At 37.5% G+C, this 25,747-nt stretch overlaps 2 protein-coding genes across 3 annotated transcripts; both read left to right on the forward strand.

The window, feature by feature from the left end:
- Positions 1–776: 776 nt before the first annotated feature.
- LOC306888586 (macrophage mannose receptor 1-like) lies at positions 777–12,085 on the forward strand. Of its 2 annotated transcripts, XM_079447010.1 has the most exons (9): positions 777–936; positions 1,618–2,278; positions 2,869–3,187; positions 4,126–4,452; positions 4,668–4,767; positions 9,009–9,041; positions 9,134–9,490; positions 10,873–11,220; positions 11,385–12,085. In XM_079447010.1, exons 6-9 carry the CDS (start codon positions 9,011–9,013, stop codon positions 11,744–11,746), a joined length of 1,098 nt encoding a protein of 365 aa, XP_079303136.1. In that variant the 5' UTR covers positions 777–936; positions 1,618–2,278; positions 2,869–3,187; positions 4,126–4,452; positions 4,668–4,767; positions 9,009–9,010; the 3' UTR covers positions 11,747–12,085. The 2 variants fall into 2 exon arrangements, with proteins under 2 accessions (XP_079303136.1, XP_079303137.1); XM_079447011.1 differs by lacking the exons at positions 777–936; positions 1,618–2,278; positions 2,869–3,187; positions 4,126–4,452; positions 4,668–4,767 and adding an exon at positions 8,728–8,823.
- A 4,508-nt stretch (positions 12,086–16,593) lies between these two features.
- On the forward strand, positions 16,594–19,261 carry LOC306888600 (macrophage mannose receptor 1-like; the record flags this gene model as incomplete). Its single annotated transcript, XM_079447029.1, has 3 exons — positions 16,594–16,630; positions 16,723–17,070; positions 18,900–19,261. 3 exons carry the CDS (start codon positions 16,594–16,596, stop codon positions 19,259–19,261), a joined length of 747 nt encoding a protein of 248 aa, XP_079303155.1.
- Positions 19,262–25,747: the final 6,486 nt, after the last annotated feature.

The following is a 25,747-nucleotide window of genomic DNA, read 5'->3' on the forward strand; positions in this document are numbered from 1 at the left end:
TATTTATTTATTTAAAGGAAGCACATGCTATTTGCCTGATGCTGTACAAATAGCCTTGTGATATAGATATGAAACATAAAATCAATTAGAGTTAATAAACAAACCTGTCAGTAGATTTCAATAAAATGCATTCATTTTGATTACCAAAATTTAAGTAAATCTTATAGCCAACACACAGGCCGATCATAGGCCTATGTAAAATTAAAATGTATTGTTACGTTACAGTTTATAAACAATTCTAAATTGGTCTTAAGTCGCTGGGGTATATTTGTAGCAATAGCCAAAAATACGTTGTATGGCTCAAACTTATTGATATTTTTATGCCAAAAATCATTAGGACATTAAGAAAAGATCATGTTCCATGAAGATATTTTGTCAATTTATTATCGTAAATATATCAAAACTTAATTTTTGATTAGTAATATGCATTGCTAAGAACTTCATTTGAACAACTTTAAAGGCGATTTCCTCAATATTTAGATTTTTTTTTGCACCTTTCAAATAGTTGTATCTCGGTCAAATATTGTCCTATCCTAACAAACCATACATCAATGGAAATATTATTTATTCAGCTTCCAGATTATGTAGAAATCGCAATTTCGAAAAATTGACCCTTATGACTGCTTTTGTGGTCCAGGGTCACATATGTTTCCTTATATTCGGCTATCCTTCTTTTCTTCATTCTGTATTTCGCTCAGGTCACGCGCATCGCCTCTGTCAAGATAACACTGAGCCAAAATATATAATTAGTCCATCAGTAACAAACACATCTCTCCACAAATAAAAACGCACAGGCAGTCCTCTAACGTGACTGTAGCTCGGGTCATATGAAGAGCCACAAACAGACTTAAAACAGCATTTTTACAACAACATGTTGTTTTCTTTTCCACCGTCACACAGCAAGTAAACCCATTCGAATACTGCAGCTGCTTTAAGGTAAGCGTGCAAAACTTCGAGTATATTTACGACAAAAATAACGGTGAGCTGAATGGAGTATAGGTTAAAGTGTAATGAAGGGAGTACTGCAGAGTCATTATTCATGTTCAAGAGCTTTCGTGTGTCAGTCAGAGTCAACATGCCCGTGTCGTTTCAGTGGGGTCACCTCTGATATAATGACCATGATAAAGACTCAGTGCTCACACAACAATGCCAATGAATAAAACTTTGTAACAATTACTGCCAATCGAAGTTGCTTATTAACTTTGTGAAACATAAAGTATGTTGGGACACGTGTTTAGAAACTGGAACTCTTCTGTAATATTGTGAAATATTATTGGAATTTCTAATATTGGTTTCGTATTTGAATATACTTTAAAATGTAATTTATTTCTATGACGCAGCTCTGAAATCAGCATCATTACTCCAGTCTTCAGTGTCACATGATCCTTCAGAAATCATTCTATAATATGCTGATTTATTATCAGTGTTGAAATTGTGCTGCTTAATATTTTTATGGAACCTGTGATACTTTTTTTCTTTGATTCTTTGATTAATAAGAACAGCATTTACTTGAAATATAAATATTTTGTAACAATATAAATCTTTAATGTAATTTTTCTTTTATCAATTTAACACATCCTTGCTGAATCCACATGAATGTTTTTACACTTTTAATAGGTTTCCAATGTCTCAGTACAAAACCAGAGGGACGTTAGAGAAAAAGGTGGCAGATAAGTCCATTCATCTTCAGTCTTCTTCTGTGAAAAGCAGACATGCAAGTGAAGAAAGACGAGAAAAAGAAGCTGGAAGTCACATCGCATCCTCAAGTCTAAAAAGAAATGATAGAGAAAAAAAGTCAGTCGTCCCTCCAGCTCCTCCCACATCAACCCATTCCCCGCCCACTTTCAGAAAACCTCCTCCTATAGAGCCTCTCTTTGACCCGGAGCTCCACCCCTTTGTGTTTCCCACACACTGCGATGCTCTCTTTGCCTCACTGCGAGGACTCAAGGAGGAGGGGCTTCTGCTGGACTGCAGTTTAAAACTCCTAGGCAACTCCCACAAGGCTCACTGACTTGTGCTCGCTACTGTCAGTCAAGCGGCAGAGGCGTGGCTGTTACCTGGAGAGGCGGGGCTTAAGGAATTGGAGCTGGACGGAGGACGGGCCGAGGTGCCTGTAGGTGTTTAGGGGCAGAAAGACTCGAGCGGCTGTGTGTCAAAGATGCTGTGGTCAGCGGGAGAGAAGAGAGGGAAAGAAACCTGAGGGTCATCCGAACACTGTGGGAGAGAAACGTTGGCTGTGATGTCCTCATACAGACAGACTGTGGAGACCGTTTCCATGGTAACTGTGAAATTTGAAATAATTGCTAAATAGAAATAATATAATTAAATTAATAGCAATTAAAATGAATAAGTAATAAACAAAATTAAATACTGCATTTAGTATTGAGGCCAGATACTCTACCAAACATAAATATTACTGAAAGAATATGAATAAAAAATTAGAATTCAGGTAAAGGGGGCATTAAAGCTTGATTGTAGCTACAGTCAAGCTACTCTTCTGAAAACGAAGTTAGCTACACTACAAGTTACTATAAAAAAAGTATCTTGCTACATTGAAACTAGTATTGAAAAACAATTATGTGAATAACTGAATAAGCATGAATTAGGAATATTTTTACATTTGACAATGCAGTACAATTATGATGTCAAAGTCTATTGTTTTATTACACAGAATATTCAAATATTGTGTAAAAGCAAAAATTAAAATGAAAATAAATAAATATATATATATATATATATATATATATATATATATATATATATATATATATATATATATATATATATATATATATTACAAGGATGGCATTTAAGAAAAAAAAAACTCTATTAAACTATACCAAAATGTATTTTTCCATTCATACTCAGCCGGAGGGCGCCCTTGTTCAAAATCTCAAAATGCATCACAGAAGAATACAGCTGCAGGAACATGTGGGATCTGACAGAAGCTGCTTCACAGTTTCAGCTGCAGGGGTTAAACTTCCTGCAGGATAATATGGATGAAACTTCTTACCTGGGTATTCTGGCCTTGGCTGAAGCCTACAGTCTGCAGGATCTGGGCAGACGGGCAGAGGACTATGTTTTAGCGCACTCTCAGAGGGTCGCAGGCGGGGAGAAGTTCAAGGACCTGCCCTACGTCCAGCTGCAGCATCTGCCGGAGAGAGATGTGCTCAATGCAGACAGTGAGGTAAGCTAAGAACCTCAACCCAAAATACATTTTTATTTACATCTATCTCTATACATAAAAAAATAAAAATAAAGAAATTAATATAAGCTGAAAAAATAAATTATATAAACTAATAAAAACTATTCAGGGAATACTATTTGTGGGAATTAAATCTGCTTATAAAAGTTCAAGAAATAACAGGCAGAAACTCAAGGCAAAAATAAATTAATTTTCAATAATATTTAACTAAAAAGTAACTAAAACCAATTCTAGGAATATTATTTGTGGGAATTAATACTGTTTATAAAAGCTCAAGAAATGCAAAAACCCAAGCTAAACATAATTCATTTTAAATAAAATCAAACAATATTATGGGAATTAATACTGCAAAAAAAAGACAGAAAGTTCAAGCCAGAAATAATGTTTTAAATAAATTAATGAAAAAAGAAAACAAAAAAAAATATTTATTTTGGGGGAATTAATACTGCTTAGAAAAGTAAACAAAAAAATTGAATTATATTTTTTTATTTATATATATATATATATATATATATATATATATATATATATATATATATATATATATATATATATATATATATATATGCATACTATGATTATGAAGTTAACCAGTAGTTAACAGTAATGTTGATTAAATGTTTCATTAATAGGCTGGACTCTCTATGAACCAGCTTTTCTCTTTCTCTCTCTCCTGGCCTACATCTCGGCATCTGTTTAAGCAATTCTGGAGCTTTGCATTGATGCAGTTTTCATGTTCCTGTCTCCCTACAATCGCTCATTTCAGGAAAAGCATCCACTAATTTAAAAAGTACAAATGTAAATGTCAAATGCAGTGAATGGGTGTTAAAAAAAAAGAAAGAAAAACATGCTTCTGGCTGCATCAGCATGAAAGAGCAGCAGCTCACCCAGACTCTCTCTCTCTCTCTCTCTCCTGACAGCTGGCCGGTGTCAGAGCTGTGGTGAACTGGGTGGAGGAGGATAGAGACTGGAGACTGTCTCATCTCTCACGACTGATGCAGAGCGTTCGGTTCGCTCTCATGAGATCAGAGGACCTGCAGGAGGTGCAATACAGCACTTCTGCATGGACAATCGCTCACTTTGTTTTCTTTTAAGCTCCATAATATCCACCAAATCTCCTCTAACAGGTGCAGGAGTGTAATCTGCTGCTCAGGAGTTCAGGAGGGAAGACAGTGCTGGAAACTGTGAATAATCTCCTGCGTGGTGATCGGAGAACATCGGAGTGCAAACCACGAACACCGAACCAGGTACATCATCACAGACAGCTGCCGTCGCATTAATAAACACAGCCTAAAATAGTTATTACATAAAATCAATAAAAAAGGTAATTCTGTCACAATTCTCAATAAGAACGTCTCTCTAGAAGTCTGACAGAAATAAGGCCAAGCTGATGCTGTTTGTGGAGTTGTTTAATTATCTTCTGCTGAGATCTTGAGAGATGTAATGTCTTTTTTTATTTCAGTTGATTTCTTCATCGGCTGTGGCTGAAGTCAGTTGCAGTTCTTGTGTTTCTCTTTCCTTCGGTGATTCTTCTTGATAACAGCAGCTGTTCATCATTAATGGTGAATCATCACATAATAATTCAATGCTTCAACTTGAACACTGTAGTGTGGAGACACATGAACACTGAGCAGTGTATATAAATCTTTCATTCACATATGACTCATGGATATGAATCACATTAAGTTTATCGTTTTTTTATGCTAAAACTATGTCATCTAAATGAATGGAAAATTGGTATGCAATTGAATTACATAAAATGGAAATTTAGACAGAAACATTTAATTTTTTGAGTGCATATACAGTTTAATTTTAATCACAATTTAAAACCCTGTCCTTCCTAGGAGAACATCTGTCTCTTAATCCATTAATTGACCTTTAAACGTTTTTGTTTAGAGACTTTTTGTTTTAGAGTAAAAATATCAACACATTTAACTGAAATGTTGCCAACATGGTGTGCATTTTCTCTAAACATAGCTTTAAAAATGAATGAAATTCTTTTAAATGTCATGTAGTAGTAGTAGTATTTAGGCTAATTCGATTCTGACCAATTTGTTAACAATAAAACACCTGTAATTATCATTTTTAAAGCAAAACTTTAAACAAACAGAGTTGACACTGAGGGTAACAGAGTTGACATCAGAAAACAGAGTTGACCACATGCAGTTAAAAGACCAAAAACAGCAACATTTTCTAACAGATTCTGAAACTGAAACCATGGTAAATGTAACAACTATTTAATTGTATCAAATACAGATCTTTCGTGTAATGAAAACATAACTTAATGTGTCCAATGGTCTGGAAAATAAAATGGCATAGCTGCTCCCTCACCCTAGGGATGCAAATCAGTTATTGGCAATGTCTTGATTTAGTATTTATATGTGCACTATGCAAGTTTATTATAGACATAATAAAAGGCAAAGCTCTTGAATAGCAGTTTGCAAATTTAGATTTACTTTGAAGCCATATGTTTACATTAGTATTTATAAAAAATAGAGCAAATCAAGCTTGTATTTTGAGTAGTGGTGCTGTTTGTCCTTTTTTCTGTCTATGTTCTGCCTTCCTTACAGGGTCAGCATGTCGCAGTGTCCACTGTTGCCCTTGCCTTTCTGCTGCTGAGAGTTTAATTTACCTGTAATTCAATTTTTTTAGCCTGTGATGATATAAAACAAATGTATAATTTACAGTAAGATGACCCAAAATCTAAAATAAACATAATATTAATGCAAAATACTTCAATGTGATTGGGAACATTTGTTACTCATTGTCAACTCTGTTGTCATTAAACTTTTTAAACCACTAACAGAGTTGACCATTTTGTGCTTTAGCTCAAGATGCTAACCCTCAAACCAGATGCCACATGGCATGTCTAAAACAGCTTTTTTCTGAATTTGGATTTCCATCATATTACTGTTTTTAAAAAGTGAATGAGAGATTCACTGCAAAATCACAATAACAGATTTGACAAATAAGTAATCTACTGTTGGTGTATCCTAAACATTTTGTACAAATGAATGAGAACAAAGAATAAAGACTTGCATCAATGGCTTCCAAAGATTCCTACCAGAGGAAGTGACATCACTTTCTATGAACGCTATAAAGATGTGTATGCCTTTATACAACCAAGGTAACAGAGTTGACCAGAACGTATAGGGACAGACACAAAATGTTTTGTTTTTGTTTTTTTTTATTAATGAAATTACAAATATTACAAAAATGTTATATGTTATGAAATTGTTTATTCAAGATTCAAGAGTTTTATTTGTCACATACACAATTATACAGGGTATAACCAGCAGTGAAATGTAGGTCAGGTCCGCTCCAAGGACAATTATATAGAATACAAATATTAAGAAGGAGAAGTACAAAACATAAAATAAAATAAAATAATAAAATAAAATAAGATAAAAAATATAATATAAATGTGCAGGTCAGTATGTTGTTGACTTAAATAGTAATGAGAGGAATGTGCAAAAATAATGTGCAAAAAGTTGTACAGGGTATTTGAATAGCAGCAGTATGAGGTAGAGAAAATTATGAATAGCTTATTGATATATGATATTTACATGGAGTCATGTGATGTTATGACACAGAGTTAGAGTTTAGGAGCCTGATGGTCTGGGGGAAGAAGCTCCTCCTAAGTCTCTCAGTTTTTGCCATCAGGCTACGGAAGCGCTTACCAGATGGAAGCAAAGTGAATAGACGGTTACCAGGGTGATTAGAGTCCTTGATGATTTTAACAGCTCTATTTTTGCAGCGTTTGAGGTAGATGTCCTGCAGAGAGGGGAGAGCAGACCCTGAGATGCGCTCAGCTAAGCGCACAACTCTCTGTAGTGCTTTGCAGTCCTGATTGGAGCTGTTTCCATACCACACTGAGATGCATTGAGTCAATACACTTTCTATGGTCCCTGAATAGAAAGTTTTCAGGATTGCTGGTGAGACCCTGAATTTCCTCAGCTGACGCAGATGGTACAGTCTTTGCCTGGCTTTCTTAACCTGTGTTTGGATGTGTGTAGTCCAAGTCAGGTTCTCTGAGATGTTTACACCGAGGTACTTGAAGCTACTCACCCTCTCCACAGGGGTCCCACTGATCATAAGAGGAGTGTAGGGCTGCTGCTGTCTCTTCCTAAAGTCCATAATCAGCTCTTTAGTTTTGCTCACATTCAGAGAGAGACAGTTGTCCTTGCACCATGATGTGAGACTCTCTACCTCATCCAAGTATGCGGTCTCATCATTGTTGGAGATGAGGCCCAGAACCACAGTATCATCAGCGAATTTGATAATAGATGTGGAGCTGTGAGAGGACACGCAGTCATGTGTGTAGAGAGAGTAGAGCAGGGGACTCAGGACACAGCCCTGTGGGGCTCCTATGTTCAGAGTGATGGAGTTTGAGGTGAACTGGCCAACTTTCACCACTTGAGGTCTGCCGGTGAGGAAGTCTTGAATCCAGTCACAGAGTGAGGAGTTTAGGCCGAGGTCTGTGAGTTTAGATGCCAGCTTGATGGGGACTATAGTGTTGAAAGCTGAGCTATGTAATTTAATAGAGTGAACACAAAAATATGAAAAATAGACTTAAATATTTCCTGATAATTCGAGCTGAATGTATGAATCAAGAGGCAAAGACAGTCAATAATAGGTGTAGTGGCAGTCTTTCAGTTATTATTTTCAAGACAAAATGTCCCTTAATAAACATAAAAGCATTGTTTTGGTGATAACTTAATATAATTTGTGTTATTCAAAACTGATTCTGTGAAGTTTTTGTTTTTGAAAAATAGCAGAAGGTTTATCTGGGAGACACTAAATGTACCCCCAGTTCTAGAATCACACTGTTGTTGCAATAAAACTGATAAATATGACTGAATTATATGTAATGAAACACAATAAGACTCACTGTTTATCCTTCTGTTTGACATCAGAGATGTAAATATAGTTCAGCCTGAAGGTGTAAATGTTGTGTAGATGTAAGCAAATGAATGAGGACGTGTTTACATGCAAACATGTTCATGTTTTATAAAGAAACAGTAAACAGTAGGAGTAGAAGAATTATTTAAAAAAAGTAAAAATGTTTTTAATTTAAAAGACAGAAAAAAATTCATCAATAATAAATAATCAATAACTTTAATGTTTTTTTTTGCACTTCTCTCAATACACACTCAATAATCATACTCATTCCCTTCTTTGACTGAAGCTCCTCAAACAGAGGGTTTTTAAAGGCTCTCAGTAATCACCTCTCTTCACTAATTAACTCAATCATCATCAGTCAGATCATAAGTGGCTTGTCTATTTCAGTACCAAATATAAAAGTAGCCTGATAATGTAATAGCAGCTGTTTAGTTGTGCATGTTAATATATACACAATTTTTTGATTAAGGTCCATACTCATAACTGATACTTTTACTGATTACTGACTGAGAGACGTCAATATGCAAATAAGGGGGAAGAAGCTGACAAATACACAAATATAGAGGAAGTAAAACATGAAATAGTGGTCTTTAAGAGTAGTAAACAAATGATGTGACGCTGAATGAGGGATGAAAGCAGATATAATAATCACATGCAGTAATATGAAGCTGCAGACAGAAACATCAGACTCAGGATAGAAACACGCGACCTTCAAAGTAAGAAAAACTCACATGTTCATTATTTAACTGGAATGGACTTTTGGCATTTTAATATTGACTAAATGATAATGTCTGTTGCATTCATTCAGCCGTTTAGATACTAAATGATATTGTCATATTTTACTCCAAAATTAATCTTGGAATCTTTAATATTTGATTTTTCCAATGTGTTTCTTCCTCAGAAATGGACCAATATTTCACTCTTCTTCTCGTTGGTGAGTGTGTTTGTGGTTTTATTGATGGTTTATAGTTTCATTAGGTTTGATCCTGTTCTGAAAAGCATTAAAGCAAATCCTCTCTTTCACAGCTCTCTGCTCCGTATCTGAATGTGTTCAGCGTCAGTATCACTTTATAAATGAGGAGAAGACCTGGACTGAAGCTCAGAGATACTGCAGAGAGAAATACACAGATCTGGCCACCGCTGACAACATGAACGACATGAACGAGCTGAAGAAGAGTCTGAATGATGGAGGTGCTCAGTTTGTCTGGATTGGGCTGCAGAAGACGAGTCGTGATGAATGGCACTGGTCTTCAGGTGAACCTACTCTCTATCTGAACTGGGGACCTGGACAACCAGATGGCAGAGATGAATGTGCTGCGATGCTGAATGGAAAATGGCATGATTTGGTGTGTAGCCATAACCAACATTTCATCTGCAACAACAGTGAGTGCAGCTATTTAAAATTACATCAACCCTGGGTAATTTGGGGTAATTTTTCACAGTGGGAACCTGCAGTTAAAGGCTCATAGAAAAAATATATATTATAATAAACATACAATGGTAATGAGAGGTGATAGAGCTTGATATTTTCACCCTTCATTATCACAAAACAAACCTGTAACTCATCTTCCTCAATTGTAAGTCACTTTGGATAAAAGTATCTACTAAATTAATAAATGTAATGTAGATTTACTTTCTGAATTTTTACATGAAAATGAACTTCTGTAGAATAAAATCTATTGAAGCATAAAACAATTGAGCGTAAAGATGAACACTGCATCTGCATTCACATCTAAATTACTAGTCTACAGTTCAAGTAAATGTTTCGGTTTCACTTTATTTTGATGGTCCCTTTAACAAATGCTGTTGACTATAAATAACATTGCACCTACATCTACTAACTCTCAGAGTGTTAGGGGTAAAATAAGTTGACATGCATTTGCAAAGTTACTTTTAGTCGGTAGAATGTCTGTTTGGAGACCATCACAATAAAGAGTTAGCAGATATGAAGCAGACAGTCTACTAACACTAATGAGAGTTCGTTGACATGTAGGTGCAACATTACTGTCAATAGAATATTCAAAAGGGGCATCAAAATAAAGTGTTACCAATGTTTCTAAGTATTAGTTAACTAAGGCCTGGAACACTAGATTTTCAAATGTGGAGACCACAGATTTAAGGACAGTTTCAATGGACTTTTAGCATTATAATCCTCTGAACATACACACAACATGATTCAGCCAGATCGCAAGCCCACACACACCTGCTGATTGTAGTATCATTTTCAGAAACAAAGGGGTGAATACTGGTGATCTTCTTTCTCAGTACTCTAGTTCTGTGGCTGGAAGTGAAGTATTAAGAAAAGAAGTTTGTGGCTGCCATGTTTTAATTATTGAAGCACACAACACCCAGTTGGTGAAGCTTGCTCGCTCTCATTGGCTAGTGTAGGTGTCACTTCAGAGGCAGCCTGATCAACAGTCTGAACATGTTTGATATTTACAATCACTTGGGGGTGAAAACCAAGCTCAAAAGCTTCAGTAATTAGCTGCAATGTCTGTTGGATATTTTTCTCATGCTGCTTTTTGTGTCTGAATCAAGATTTCCATAGAGACGTGTAAGGAAACATTAGATAAAAGTGTTTAAAATCATCACTGTTCACACATATTACTTCATGTTATATATTTTTAAAATGATTCTGAACTGTTAATATTCAATATTCCACTGTTGCTCCTGTTCACATGCAAACTGTAAAGCTGTGTAAGAATAATTAACAAACTGATTCATGAATCTTTCCCATGTGTGATTTTATTTTTATTTTTTTTAAGTGAGCACAGGACTCGTCTTTGTCAATCAGGAGATGAATTGGAGAGCCGCTCAGAGTTACTGCAGACAGAATCACATTGATCTGGTCAGTGTGAGAAACCAGAAAGAGAGTCAACAGGTTCAGCAGTTCATTAGTGATAGACAGTTATCTGGATCATTTGTCTGGATCGGTCTGTTCAGAGACTCATGGCAGTGGTCAGATCAGAGTAACTCCTCATTCAGATACTGGAGCACTGGTGAACCTAATAATGTAGGAGGTGCTGAAAGCTGTACAGTGATTGAACAAGGCTCTCAGGGAGGATGGATTGACGTCTCTTGCAGCACTCGATATCCTTTTGTGTGTCATGAAGGTGAGTAGATCCTCACAAAACACACACAATCCATCATCAGCTCCAGATCTCTTAAAGCTGACGCTACATGTCTGCCATGACAAATTCATCCACAGAGTTTGCTCTGCATGTTGTTTTTGATCAGTCTCTCTCTAGTTTCTGCTTGTGCTTGGTTTGGTTTCCAGATAAACTGATTGTGATCAGAGAGAATCTGACGTGGTCTGGAGCTCTGAGATACTGCAGACAGAATCATGTGGATCTGGTCTCGGTTCATTCAGAAGAGATGCAGCGTGAGGTGAGGAACGTGGTTAAACGGGCGTCTACTGCGGCGGTGTGGTTGGGTTTACGTCACTCTTGTATTTTGGGCGTCTGGTTCTTGGCAAGTGGAGAGACTGTGTGCTATCAGAACTGGGCTCCAGGGAACGGCACATCAGAGGAGGACTGTGAAGAAACAGTGAGATCTGGAGCAGTTCAGTCTGGAGGAGATCAGCGCTGGATCAGCCGTCCTGAAACTGACCAACTCAACTTCATCTGCAGCAGATATTAAGAGTGAAAGAATACATTTAACACATTTAAATACATTAATACATTTAAAGGAGACCTTTCGTGTAAGATAACAAATGTTTGTATATTCACTTATTTTAACTTTTCATCACTTGATTTGTAAAGTAATACATTTACATATAATTCTTTCAACTCCAGCAGGCAGTTGTACCTGAAGGAGATAGCCGTTTTTGAACTGTTTCATGAGGCTTTGAGTTTGAAACCTATGAATCTTTGTACTCATCATTAGATATTATTTGCACTGTGATAACGTAAATACATCTGTACTAAACATAAGAATGTGTCAACAACAGCAGGTCAAATAAACTCCTGTACAACCGGCAATCTTGTCTCCTTTGACTGTTTCCCATCATCAGACTTATCATTCAATTACAACATACAGCAAAAATGGTTTGAATCGTATTTCAGATTCAGGTGTAGCATAACTTCCCTGTTGTTGAGCTGATGAAAAAGCACAATTATTATATTTATTATCTACATTAGATTTGCATGATAGTAACAAAAATTAAGTTGATGTTAAGTTAAAAGTTTTGTATATGATATTTTTTGTATATTTTGTGATTTTAATTGTCAAAGTAAAAAGACTAACACATTTGTTATATAATACTGAATGATATGTAATGGATTATGACTAATACCCACTGTTTATCCTTCTGTTTCACGTCAGAGATGCAAATATTGGCCAGCCTAAATGTGATGCGGACATAAACAAATTAAGGATGTGTTTACATGCAAACATAGTCATGTTTTCTAAATGCCACTGAATTTTGATGCACTGCCATTATAATATTTGACAAGTTTGTTTGCTCTGTTTTTGTTTTGTAGCTGAGAGTTGATAAACCGTTTAGCTTTGGGTAGAACACAGCGCTTGTCAATGTCACTTTTTACCCAGCTGTCCAATCAATGGAGGAGGACAAATACTACACCGACCAATCTTCCTACTTGTACAACAATAGAGAAGCAAATATTGCTGATAACTGAATTTTTATATTCAGTAATATTCTTCAAAATGAGATACTAGTTACTGCCGTGGATATTCCTAATCATAGCAACCAAAGGGTCTCAGCTGGAAAAACGCTGTGCCACCAAAGCATTCTCAAGCACCACCAGCTCACCGTTTTCAGAAGAGCACCTGGCATTTTTCAGCTGGCTAAACGCTTTGATGGACACGTTAATTGAATATTTCTTGTTAGGCATATGGCCTGTTAGTCTTCTTTTGCATTTATGCAATATATTGGAGCCAAACCCAAGGAAGTAGACCAGAATATTCCACTGCATTCCTGGACACGCAATTTGCGCCGTTGTAATTCATAGGCGGGGATTATGCTAATTGTGAATGAGCGTGCACATGAGCCCTATTTACTAATGATTGGAATTCAAATCGGAAGTTTACGAAGCATTTGTGAATCCAGAGGAGAGTTTTCGGGAAGGTCCGTTTTACACGCAAATGACTCAGAATTGACTCTTATATTTACGAATGTTTCATGAATGAGGCCCACTGTGTGGTAATCATGTTATGTACCTATATTGGAGCAGGATAGGTCTCAGTCTTTCATTAGCATGGTGTTGCTCTGACCTGTTGATGTGATGCTCGTATCTTCTCTCCTCTGGTAAGTGAAATTGTTTTGAAACCCTTAGGGTTGAAATTAGAGGGATTATTAATTTAGAAAGGTTGTGTTTGTGGGATTCAATGTATCTTTGGTTAAATGACGATTTGTTGCTCTTCTGTATCAGCTGCAACACAAGGATACGTATTCTATGTGTATTTATGCTTTGATTTTATTTGCAGCGGACACAGAAGAGCGTACGCAGTTTACGTTCAGTGGATACTCTCTAAAATGGTGCTACTGTGACGCAGAGAGACAGAGAGGAGACGAATTGTTGAAAAAGTCGTTATTTTTATTTTCTTTGCGTACAAAAAGTATTCTCGTCGCATCATAAAATTCAGATTGAACCACTGATGGCACATGGACTATACTGGTGATGCGTTTCATAACAAAACAAAACATAACAAAAATTATATTTGTGCCAAGGGGCGTTTTACCCCACCTATGGGGCAAAACAAACCCATGGGTGGGTTAAAATGCCACCAGTCTGACAAAGCAATTTGCTTTAAACATTTACAGCAAACTCAGAGCACAGGCAGCTTTAGCTTACATATATTATTATTATTATTTTTTTTTTTTTTAAAGAATATAATCAATTATGAATTACAAAATTATAATAGTCTATTCGAAAAGAATAAAAAAAGTTAGCTAATGATAACTGGCTAGCTAACTAGCTACCTGATACCTAATTTTTATGGCAATTAAGTCCAAATATTTTATTCAACCAACTAGTTAGAATTAATATGATGGAAAAACAAAGGATTTGATGTTCAGAACAGAATAAGTACAGTAATTGCCCATTTCCCCCTGGGGGGGTTTTACCCCACACACTATGTTTGAGAAAAAAATGATGTCATTCTGAAAATATAATTATATTTTTATTAAATAACACGTACTCTCCATATGCAAGCCCTACTGTTAGGTTGTATCATATATAACTATGATGTTCTGCAAAACAACAAGCTTTAAATCACTTTTTTTGTTACTGCTGAAAATGAGATCATTTACTGTGAAATCAGTTTTCTCTTCAGTGTAAGCTTCATGATGACAACTTCTACATCACTCTCATAAATGTAGACCATAGTTACAATAAAAATTAATCTTGACTTTATCTTGTGGTTATTTGGGGAAAAACAGTAGGGGCGGCGTTTTCCCCCAATCTACCCTTCATTAATCTAAACACTGTTCAATTTTATCTGATGTATTCCAACAAAGACACAGCACAGGGAACACATCTTAAACCAGCCCAAAGTGGTTTGCTTCCCCTCAAGCAGGTCTGGTTTGATTGGTTTTTCAGTGAAGTGAAGTGAAGAGAAGTGACATTCAGCCAAGTATGGTGACTCATACTCGGAATTCGTGCTCTGCATTTAACCCATCCAACGTGCACACACACAGCAGTGAACACACACACACACACAGCAGTGAACACACACACACACAGCAGTGAACACACACACACACACCGTGAACACACACACACACACCGTGAACACACACCCGGAGCAGTGGGCAGCCATTTTATGCTGCGGCGCCCGGGGAGCAGTTGGGGGTTCGGTGCCTTGCTCAAGGGCACCTCAGTCGTGGTATTGAGGGTGGAGAGAGCGCTGGACATTCACTCCCCCCACCTACAATCCCTGCCGGCCCGAGACTCAAACCCACAACCTTTGGATTACGAGTCCGACTCTCTAACCATTAGGCCATGGTCATTTCACTCTAGGTGAAAGTGTTATAATATTTTAGGCTACTTAGAATCTCATGCATATGTGGATGTATTTTTACTTAAGACAAATGTAACGCATAACTCACAGTTAACAGACATAAAAGTTTATGCATCATCACCTTAACAGTGTATTTACTGTGAATTAAGTGCATCACTGGCTCACCCCCTACTGAAGCACGTGATGACGTCATCACGCAGGTACTGTATGACAAACAGAAATAACTCATTTAATAAATGCACATAACATTCTACTTTTTTACCCCATAAAGCACCAATAAGCAATAAAACACTATGTTGAATAAGGAAACAAGTAATTTTGACAACTTGTAATAACATTAAGGGAACTGTGCATCACTTAACTTATTGCAATACAAGACATTTGTTCTTCTGATTCACGTCAGAGGTGCAAATATACTGTAACCCAGCCTGAAGGTGTAAATGTGGTGTGGACTCACGCAAATGAATGAGGATGTGTTTACATGCAAATGTGTTCATGGTTTCTGATCAGGAGTATGAAAGGAAGCAAAATAAGAATTTTCAGAAAAAAGAAGAATACTAAAAAGTATCAATGTTTTAATGTTTGCATTCCAGCCAATCACAATCAAGTGTCTAGGCAGAGAAAATAAGACGTGACAGAAGGCGAAATTATTTCAGTTGGGATAATGAGAGTCCAACAATATTTATTAACATTATAAATGGACTACAGGTGAATAAATGCACAATATATTCACTTCAGTGCAGGGTGGTCAGAGTCTTCATCTCATCTCAGCTGTACACATCTGCTGTGGTCTCCTTCTCCCTACCAATGGTCTCAACTTTTAATTTAATTTGCATTTTAATTTTTTTTATATTGGAGCCTCAAGCTAAGGGTTTTTAAACGCTCTCATTAACCAGTATCACCAGTCTTCACCAATTAACTCAACACTCATCAGTCAGATCATTAGTGGGTTGATGGTTTCAGCACCAGAAGCACAAACATACACGTCAGACTGAACAGAGATGTAGCAGGAGTTACACAGCTCACAAATAACATTAAATCAGTTGTTTACTTGTGAATGTCATTGTGTAAATTATAAATGTTCATATGTATATAATTTTTTGATCATGGTCCATATTCATATTGACATACTGACACAGACATCAATATGCAAATTAGAGGATAGAAATTGACAAATACACAAACATAGAGGAAGTGAATGTGAAAGGGGTTTTAGAGTAATAAACAAATGATGTGATGCTGAATGATGGATGAGAGCAGATATAATCATCACACAGTCTGAAGCTGCAGACAGAAACATCAGAATCAGGACAGAAACACAACCTCTGAAGTAAGAATGACTTACATGATCATTTTTTTTAAGTAGAAATGGACTTCAGAAATGTTAATATTGTCTCAATGATTGCTAAAACTGTTAAAATATTCTTTATTATTATTGCATAATCCTGTATTAATCCAAGATGAACATGAGAATATTTGAGTTTTTTTATGTTTCTTTCTCAGAAATGGACCACACTCTGTATTTCATTCTTCTTCTCGTTGGTGAGTGTGTTTGTAGTTTTATTGATGATTTATAGTTTCATTCAGTTTGATCCTGTTCTGAAAAGCATTAAAGCAAATCATCTCTTTCACAGCTCTCTGCTCCGTATCTGAATGTGTTCAGCGTCAGTATCACTTTATAAATGAGGAGAAGACCTGGACTGAAGCTCAGAGATACTGCAGAGAGAATTACACAGATCTGGCCACCGCTGACAACATGAACGACATGAACGAGCTGAAGAAGAGTGTGAATGATAGACGTGTCTGGATTGGGCTGTGGAAGACGGGTGGTAATAAATGGCACTGGTCTTCAGGTGAACCTGTGCTCTATCTGAACTGGGGACCTGGACAACCTGATGGCAAAGATGAATGTGCTGCGATGCTGAATGGAGAATGGCATGATTTGGGTTGTAGCAATACACAGCATTTCATCTGCAACAACAGTGAGTGCAGCTATTTAAAATTACATCAACTCTTCATTTATAGATTCAACATATACCAAATTTTAATGCAGTACTAAACAATATTACTCTTTAATCTGGTCATAAATATAAAAGAGATAAGTGGATATCTGTGACGCTTTCAATGTTGAGTCAATTTCTGAATAGAGACAGTATTTCCAAGAAAGCATGACTTCTATCTTCTTTTGTCATTTTATGGGGTTATTAGTCACTGCAATTAAAAAGGCAGTGACAAATAATGTTAATGCTAATTGTTAATGTTAATCAGTTAATGCTGATAAAAAATCAGCATGAACTATAGAGGTGACACTGTCAGGGAGAGAGGACTCAATGCAGAATGAGTGATTACGGCTTTATTTCCACTACTGCTGATAAGACACGAGAAGGTGAGGAGGGGGTGAACAGTCCAAACAACGAGCAGAGATGAGGCTCAGAGACAGAGAGAGAGAGAGAGAGAGAGAGTGGCTGCTGAGGAGTAATGGCAGAGCAGAGCGAGACCGGTGGTTAGAAGAGATGGCCTGACAGGAATATAAACCACAAGCCTAAACACTCGTGCTCTCACAGACACTGAACAGGTCTTGCTGATTAACAGAGACAGTGATCGGCCCGGGAGCTCAGCCTGCAGGACAGGACAGGACTAAAACTGACAAGAGACACCACAACACACGACAGAACAGATGACAGTAACCAAAGTAAAACTAAAGTGGAAAACTAAGAGGAACACATGGCCAACAAAGACCGATCCATGTGCTCAAACAACACAAACAAAGACGCATTAAACAACAACAAGACAGACAGAACTATTGGAGGACACCCCTGACAGATACAGCTTGATATCGACAGCTTCACCCAGTAGCTCGAAACAAACCTGTAATTTCTTTGTTTTACTGAAAAAAGACTGTAATTTCTGTAGATTAAAACATAAAACAATTGAGCGCCAAGATGAGCATCTGCAACTTTCTAATTTACTACTCTACAGTCCAAGTAAATGTTTCTATGGACTAGATAACTTACATATTTATCTGCAGTGTAACATCTTCCTCTGTTTGATGTTCTCTCATGATGCTCTTTGTGTCTGAATCAAGTTTTCCAGAGAGACCTGAGGAAACATAGTGGATAAAAGAGCTTTGAAATCATCAGTGTTCACTAATTTTACTTCATTTTATTTATTTTTTTCTTCTTTTTTAAATAATCCCAAATTGTTAATATTCAATAGGCTATTCCACTGCTGATCCTGTTCACATCCAAACCATAAAGCAGCATAAGAATAATGAGCAAACCGATTCATGAATCTTTTCCTTTTGTTTTTCTTAAGTGAGCACAGCACTCGTCTTTGTCAATCAGGAGATGAATTGGAGAGACGCTCAGAGTTACTGCAGACAGAATCACATTGATCTGGTCAGTGTGAGAAACCAGGATGAGAGTCAACAGGTTCAGAAGATCGTCAGTGATAATCACTCATCTGGATCACATGTCTGCATCGGTCTGTTCAGAGTCAGAGACTCATGGCAGTGGTCAGATCAGAGTGACTCCTCATTCAGATACTGGAGCACTGGTCAACCTGATAAATATGGAGGTGCTGAAAACTTTGCGGCTGTCAAACAGAATGCTCTTACACCAATCAATTTCCTTTTGTGTGTCATGAAGGTGTGCAGATCCTCACCATACACACACAATCCATCATCAGCTCCAGATCTCTTAAAGCTGACGCTACATGTCTGCCATGACAAATTCATCCACAGAGTTTGTTCTGCATGTTGTTTTTGATCAGTCTCTCTCTAGTTTCTTCTTGTGCTTGGTTTGGTTTCCAGATAAACTGATTGTGATCAGAGAGAATCTGACGTGGTCTGGAGCTCTGAGATACTGCAGACAGAATCATGTGGATCTGGTCTCGGTTCATTCAGAAGAGATTCAGCGTCGTGTGAGGAACGTGGTTAAACGGGCGTCTACTGCGGCGGTGTGGTTGGGTTTACGTCACTCCTGCACTGTGGGCATCTGGTTCTGGGTGAGTGGAGAGACTGTGTGCTATCAGAACTGGGCTCCAGGGAACGGCACATCAGAGGAGGACTGTGAAGAAACAGTGAGATCTGGAGCAGTTCAGTCTGGAGGAGATCAGCGCTGGATCAGCCGTCCTGAAACTGACCAACTCAACTTCATCTGCAGCAGATATTAAGAGTGAAAGATACAGACTTTTCATGTAAGGAAACAAATTCTTGTGTGTTCACTTTCTTTTAACTTAATTTTCATTCATCACTTTGTAAAGTATTAATTTTACATATAATACTTTTTCTAACTCAGCAAGCAGTCACACCTGGAAGTTAAAGGCAGAAACCTTCAGCTCAAATATTTGTTAATATAGTTCAAACTGTTCAAAATGTTCAATAACTGCTATTGATTGTAATTGTCTACATTGTTCTCTTGAGGGTCTGTTTTTCTGCAGGTGGGTGAATGATGTATCAGTGAGATTCCTGTGGGTTTGTTTAGTCCATTTTATCAGCCTCAGTGGCAAGAATTGCTGTTTTGCTTTCAACATTTCTTTTTTATGCTCATATATACTTATTATTAGATATGCATTTATAATGTTTTCCTTCAATTTTTTTTATATGAGAGAATTCTTGAATTTAATTTCTTTATTTGTGTTATACGCATCTCTGTTTGCTGGTGTGGATACTTCTTTTTCACTTATATTACATGTTATTGATTAATCATGTCTTTAGTTTAGAAGTGACTGGTTGAATGCGTGTTAGTGAACACCAACATCATTGAAATATTGTTTAATCTTTAAGCAGGGAAGGTTGGGTAGGCAAGCTTTGGGACATACTATCACGTCTATACTATACTATATTTGGGACATACTATACTACAACTGCATCTTTAACGGACCGCTCTGTCACATCTGTTACAAGCACCCTGTCACTGTAAACTGGCCTGTCAATCATCTTGTCACAGTTAACATCCTCCACATTTTGTTTCATTTAACTTCCCACCATACAGAGAATGAGAATGTGACATAACGCCGCGTTGAGTTCTGGGAAACTGCTTTGCTTATCTGCCATACTTGCAGGATAGACAAGTATGGTCGGATATTTCATCCGGCCAATAAAAGAATGGCCATTATGTTCAGTTATGCACTCAATACTTGGTCGGGAATCCTTTTGCAGAAGTGACTGCTTCAATGCGGCGTGGCATGGAGGCAATCAGCCTGTGGCACTGCTGAGGTGTTATGGAGGCCCAGGATGCTTCGATAGCGGCCTTAAGCTCATCCAGAGTGTTGGGTCTTGCGTCTCTCAACTTTCTCTTCACAATATCCCACAGATTCTCTATGGGGTTCAGGTCAGGAGAGTTGGCAGGCCAATTGAGCACAGTAATACCATGGTCAGTAAACCATTTACCAGTGGTTTTGGCACTGTGAGCAGGTGCCAGGTCGTGCTGAAAAATGAAATCTTCATCTCCATAAAGCTTTTCAGCAGATGGAAGCATGAAGTGCTCCAAAATCTCCTGATAGCTAGCTGCATTGACCCTGCCCTTGATAAAACACAGTGGACCAACACCAGCATCACTGACTGTGGGTACTTGACACTGGACTTCAGGCATTTTGGCATTTCCCTCTCCCCAGTCTTCCTCCAGACTCTGGCACCTTGATTTCCGAATGACATGCAAAATTTGCTTTCATCCGAAAAAAGTACTTTGGACCACTGAGCAACAGTCCAGTGCTGCTTCTCTGTAGCCCAGGTCAGGCGCTTCTGCCGCTGTTTCTGGTTCAAAAGTGGCTTGACCTGGGGAATGCGGCACCTGTAGCCCATTTCCTGCACACGCCTGTACACGGTGGCTCTAGATGTTTCTACTCCAGACTCAGTCCACTGCTTCCGGAGGTCCCCCAAGGTCTGGAATCGGTCCTTCTCCACAATCTTCCTCAGGGTCCGGTCACCTCTTCTCGTTGTGCTGCGTTTTCTGCCACACTTTTTCCTTCCCACAGACTTCCCACTGAGGTGCCTTGATACAGCACTCTGGGAACAGCCTATTCGTTCAGAAATTTCTTTCTGTGTCTTACCCTCTTGCTTGAGGGTGTCAATGATGGCCTTCTGGACAGCAGTCAGGTCGGCAGTCTTACCCATGATTGCGGTTTTGAGTAATGAACCAGGCTGGGAATTTTTAAAAGCCTCAGGAATCTTTTGCAGGTGTTTAGAGTTAATTAGTTGATTCAGATGATTAGGTTAATAGCTCGTTTAGAGAACCTTTTCATGATATGCTAATTTTTTGAGATTTTTGGGTTTTCATGAGCTGTATGCCAAAATCATCAATATTAAAACAATAAAAGGCTTGAACTACTTCAGTTGTGTTGTAATGAATCTAAAATATACGAAAGTCTAATGTTTATCAGTACATTACAGAAAATAATGAACTTTATCACAATATGCAAATTTTTTGAGAAGGACCTGTATACATTAACAGCGATTTTTATATATTTGAACTATATTAACAAACATCTGAGCAAAAGATTGCTGCCTTTTTAACCCTCAGGTATTACTGTCTGCTGAGACTGAAATTATTATATGCAAAATGATTACTTTTGAATGAAAGGAAATTAAGTTTAAATCAACTCGGACACATTTGTTTTCTTACATGAAAGGCCTGTGTATCCTTTCACTTTTATTATCTGCTGCAGATGGAGTTGAGTTTGTTGTGTTGTAGTAAGTGAGACTCACGTCACCAAAGACCTTGTGATTTTTGGGTCACCCGTCACTCAAGGTACGGTCATGAGTATATCAGATGACCAATTCCTACCTTGCTCTGAAGAGCATCAGTCCAGGACGGTGAGTTTGGCAATATGGCAGTGTTTCCCACAAGCTGTTCAAAATTACATAAATACATATGCAAGAGTAAATACAACAACTAGTGATGATACTCATAAATGAATATGTACATAGAAAATAGACAACTAAATTACACCAATAAATAGTAGACACAAATAAATGGAGAAAATACAAAATGGCAAAATGCAATGCTGTTGAGCTGAATGTAGCAATGTAAGAGATTTCTATGGCAATGTTGCTTATGGAAACCACTTAATGGCTCTGGTGGAACTAATGATAAATAACTGCTTATTTAACTCTGAACAAATAAAAATGCTGACCCCAAGTAAATTTTATCTAAACAGGTTAGAAAAATATAGGCTTCAGGTATAAACTAAGCCAAGGTTTGGTAAGTTTATAATTATGTTCCACAGGCGGGTGATCAGTCCGGCGTTAGAGACGTCTTCCAATGGTGATGCAGACTGCATGCAGTGCACGGGGAGGGCACAAAGTTGTGTTTCAGTTGCCGTTGATGCGCTGACCTGGAGGATGCTGAACATCTGTTGTGCCGAGCAGGTCCTTAGAGCATGGACCGGGCAGCTGGGTCAGATGGGTCTTCACATGGTCCTTTGCAGTCTGGCTGCGTCGTTGAGGAGCCATGTGTTTCAGGCAGTGTCTGCCACTGCAGAGGTGCTTTGAGGACTGGGCTGTGCTGCTTTCAGAGTGGCAAGAGTCAGAAGGGTCCTTCACTGCTGGGTCTTTTGCATCTGAAGGGCCGCTGAATGCAATATAGAAGGTTTACTCAAGAGCTGAGTTGAGACTTAGCTGTCTTGAAGTCTCTTTCCTCGTCAAGTCAGAAACTCAGAACGATGTATCTGGTAGTGTCCTTTCCCTCGCAGGATTGGAGTTCAGAACAGTGGATCTGTTATTGCCTCCATCCACACAGGTTGGAAACACAGAACAGGGAGTGTCTGTTGGAAGGATACTTTTATCCCTTTCTGATGAGGATGAGATTGGAATCTGGAGCCTCTCCATTCCAGACATGTGATTGGCCACTTGTGTCCGAGGTGGCCATGGCATTGCCCACCGTAGTGTGGAACTAATTTGCATATGGAGCACAAAGATAAACAGCGTCTTTAACATTTTACCCATGCAATATTTCTTTACCAAACTGCTTTAAAACTGTCATCAGCATCACAATGAGCAAAAAGGTGTCAAAACATGATAGGAAACGGTGAACTGTTGTGTTAACAGTCAAAGGCCATCAACATGAACTTTACTTCATCTGAGGTTGAAGGGAATCCCTTACAGTTTACGTCCGTTTAAGGTCTCCAAACATGTGTATGAATGGATTTGGATAGAAATGTGTGGTCTTTCTTGCTTTTCGGCCACTGCTGTTGCATCCAGAGATCTGGAGGATTTTTTTACGGCAGTCATTTCCTAAACCTTAGGATTGGGTTTGATGGTGAGGGTCAACCCGTGGTCCAGTGAGAAGACCTCTCTTAGGTGGTCATGGGTGTAGAAGGTCCTGCTGGAGGTGTCTGGAAGTTGTCTTGGCATCTTATCTGATGCTTCTGAATCTTTGTTTATGTTCCTCCACCAAGATCCAATCACAGTGTGGCACATCTCGCTCCACACTGGCAGTTAGAGAGGGGCACTGCCATAAACGGGTCCTCGGGATGCCATTTTGACTATTGGTCAGTTTTCAGGACGGCTGATCCAGCATGATTTCCTTACTGCACCTGAAGCACCATATTTATAAAATGATCACAAAACAGTGCTTTAGATTTCCTGTAGATACACCTACAGGCACATTAAGGAAGTGCTGTGTTGGTTTTTTCAACATTTATAATTTTTTTATAAATTTTTTTTGAAAGTTTAATTTCACCTGTTGTCCACAAACATGCTTGACTTGATAATAGTCTTGAAAGGGTAACTTAAAAAGATTTATTAAAAAGTTGTTTATGTGATAGGAGGCAAATCACTTGGGAAAATGGTGACTTATGTGAATATCCATTCTGATTAGTCAGTTTACTAATTAAAACTTTTTAATCTGTCAACCCACTACATGGAATAAAATAAGACCTTTTTACAAAACAGCATTTATTTTGATCACTTTTAGCACATTATTGACGAGGCGACAAAGTTTTTTAGATTTTGTTTGTGAAAAGTCTAAATGTGTTTCATTCTCCTACAGTTTTCTATATTTACATCTCTGATGTGAAACAGAAGCATAAACAATGTGTTATTGATCAAGTCATATTCATTACATACACGTTTTATTGTTAGTCTTATTAGTTTAACTCCTAAAATCATCAATCAACAAAACATATCCAATGCAAAATACCTTTTTTGTTTTTTTACAAAACTGTCTCACAATTTTTTTTTTTTTAATTGTCAATGTAATTTTTCTTATATCATGGTGTAAAGGATTAGCCCTTGTTTTAATTTAAATTTTGGGGAATCTATTCTTAAGATTCTATATTAATATTTGCATGATTAAATCAATATTAATCCAAACATCCAGCTTATACCTTGTTAACGATACCTCATTAACGACTTGTCCAGCAAGCATTAAAATCAGCACGTTATCTCTTAACAATTTCGTTTTATCTTATTCGCGGCCAAAGATAAATCAAACCAAATAGTACTTTATCAAAGTTTTGAGCATAGGTAACGCGATATTTGGCAAATAGTTAAGACTTATAAATTACACAGCACCAGACAGCGATTTCTTAATAAATTCAAAGTTTATTTGCTACTCTACACACTACTAAGCTAACATAACACAAACAGAATACGTAAACACACATTGCAATGACTTGTTTTGATCTGAAGAGAATTAAAGTTCTAATGCCCGTTTTCAAGAATGCTCTAACTTCAGACTGAGGGAGTCGCACGCAAGGAACTTTACTATCTTTAAACTTAAAGATGAATGCAACCAGTCCAGCAGACGTAGGAAAAATTGTTTGATTTTACTTGCGTTAAGTTGAATTCGTGTTCATTCCTGGTTAAGAGAAGACCGTGCACAGATTGGCTGCTGATGGGTCGTCGTCACGGGAATACTCTTCAGTGGTTGGTTGGCTTCGTTCTGACTTGATGACACTCTCATGAAGTTTGTTTCAGTTCTTACGGCTTTAGATGTTAGTTTCTTTAGAAATTTGATTAATTCTTGATCGTTGTTCACTGCCCTACCAGATGTTCATGGTAAGAAGCGCTTAACAGCGCGATCAGAGCAGGAGCCGAAGTTTCAAACAGCGCGCGAGCAAGCAGAGAGAAGTTATTTTATCGCATGAAGAAATTATCGAAAGCAGATTTCTAATTGTGCTGTAATCATACATTATGATGATAAAAGACAATTTTCATCCACACCAGATTATTGCTGACGCAACTAGCTTTCATACGAAATCAAACAACAGTTATTTGGCATACACAAAGTACATACCTTAATTTTATATACTTACATGGGTTAATACATCGATTAAACTATTCTAAATAAATCACACCAAGCATGTGAAACTAAACAATAGTGATTTTGAGATATTAGACATCGAAATATTACAACAATACCATAGATTCCAATAACACAGCAAGCTTATAAATGACACGAAATAGAACCTTAATATATATTGTAATTACAGTATATTGTATATATTGTTTTTGAGTATATTGCTTCAATAGCAGAAACTAGTATAATTTGTTCTTTTTGCAATCCTCAAGCAAGATTTGAGTCTCTTTGTCTGTTGATAAGAAGAAAAAGATTGTTCAAATGAGAGAGAGAGAGATAAGTTGTCCGGGGATCATGAGTGTCCCGTTGGACATGCATCTGGAGATTTTCTTGGCCCGGACGTCGATTGTAAAACCGT

This window comes from Barbus barbus (genome assembly GCF_936440315.1).
Source record: "Barbus barbus genome assembly, chromosome: 2".
Taxonomy (NCBI): Eukaryota; Metazoa; Chordata; class Actinopteri; order Cypriniformes; family Cyprinidae; genus Barbus; species Barbus barbus.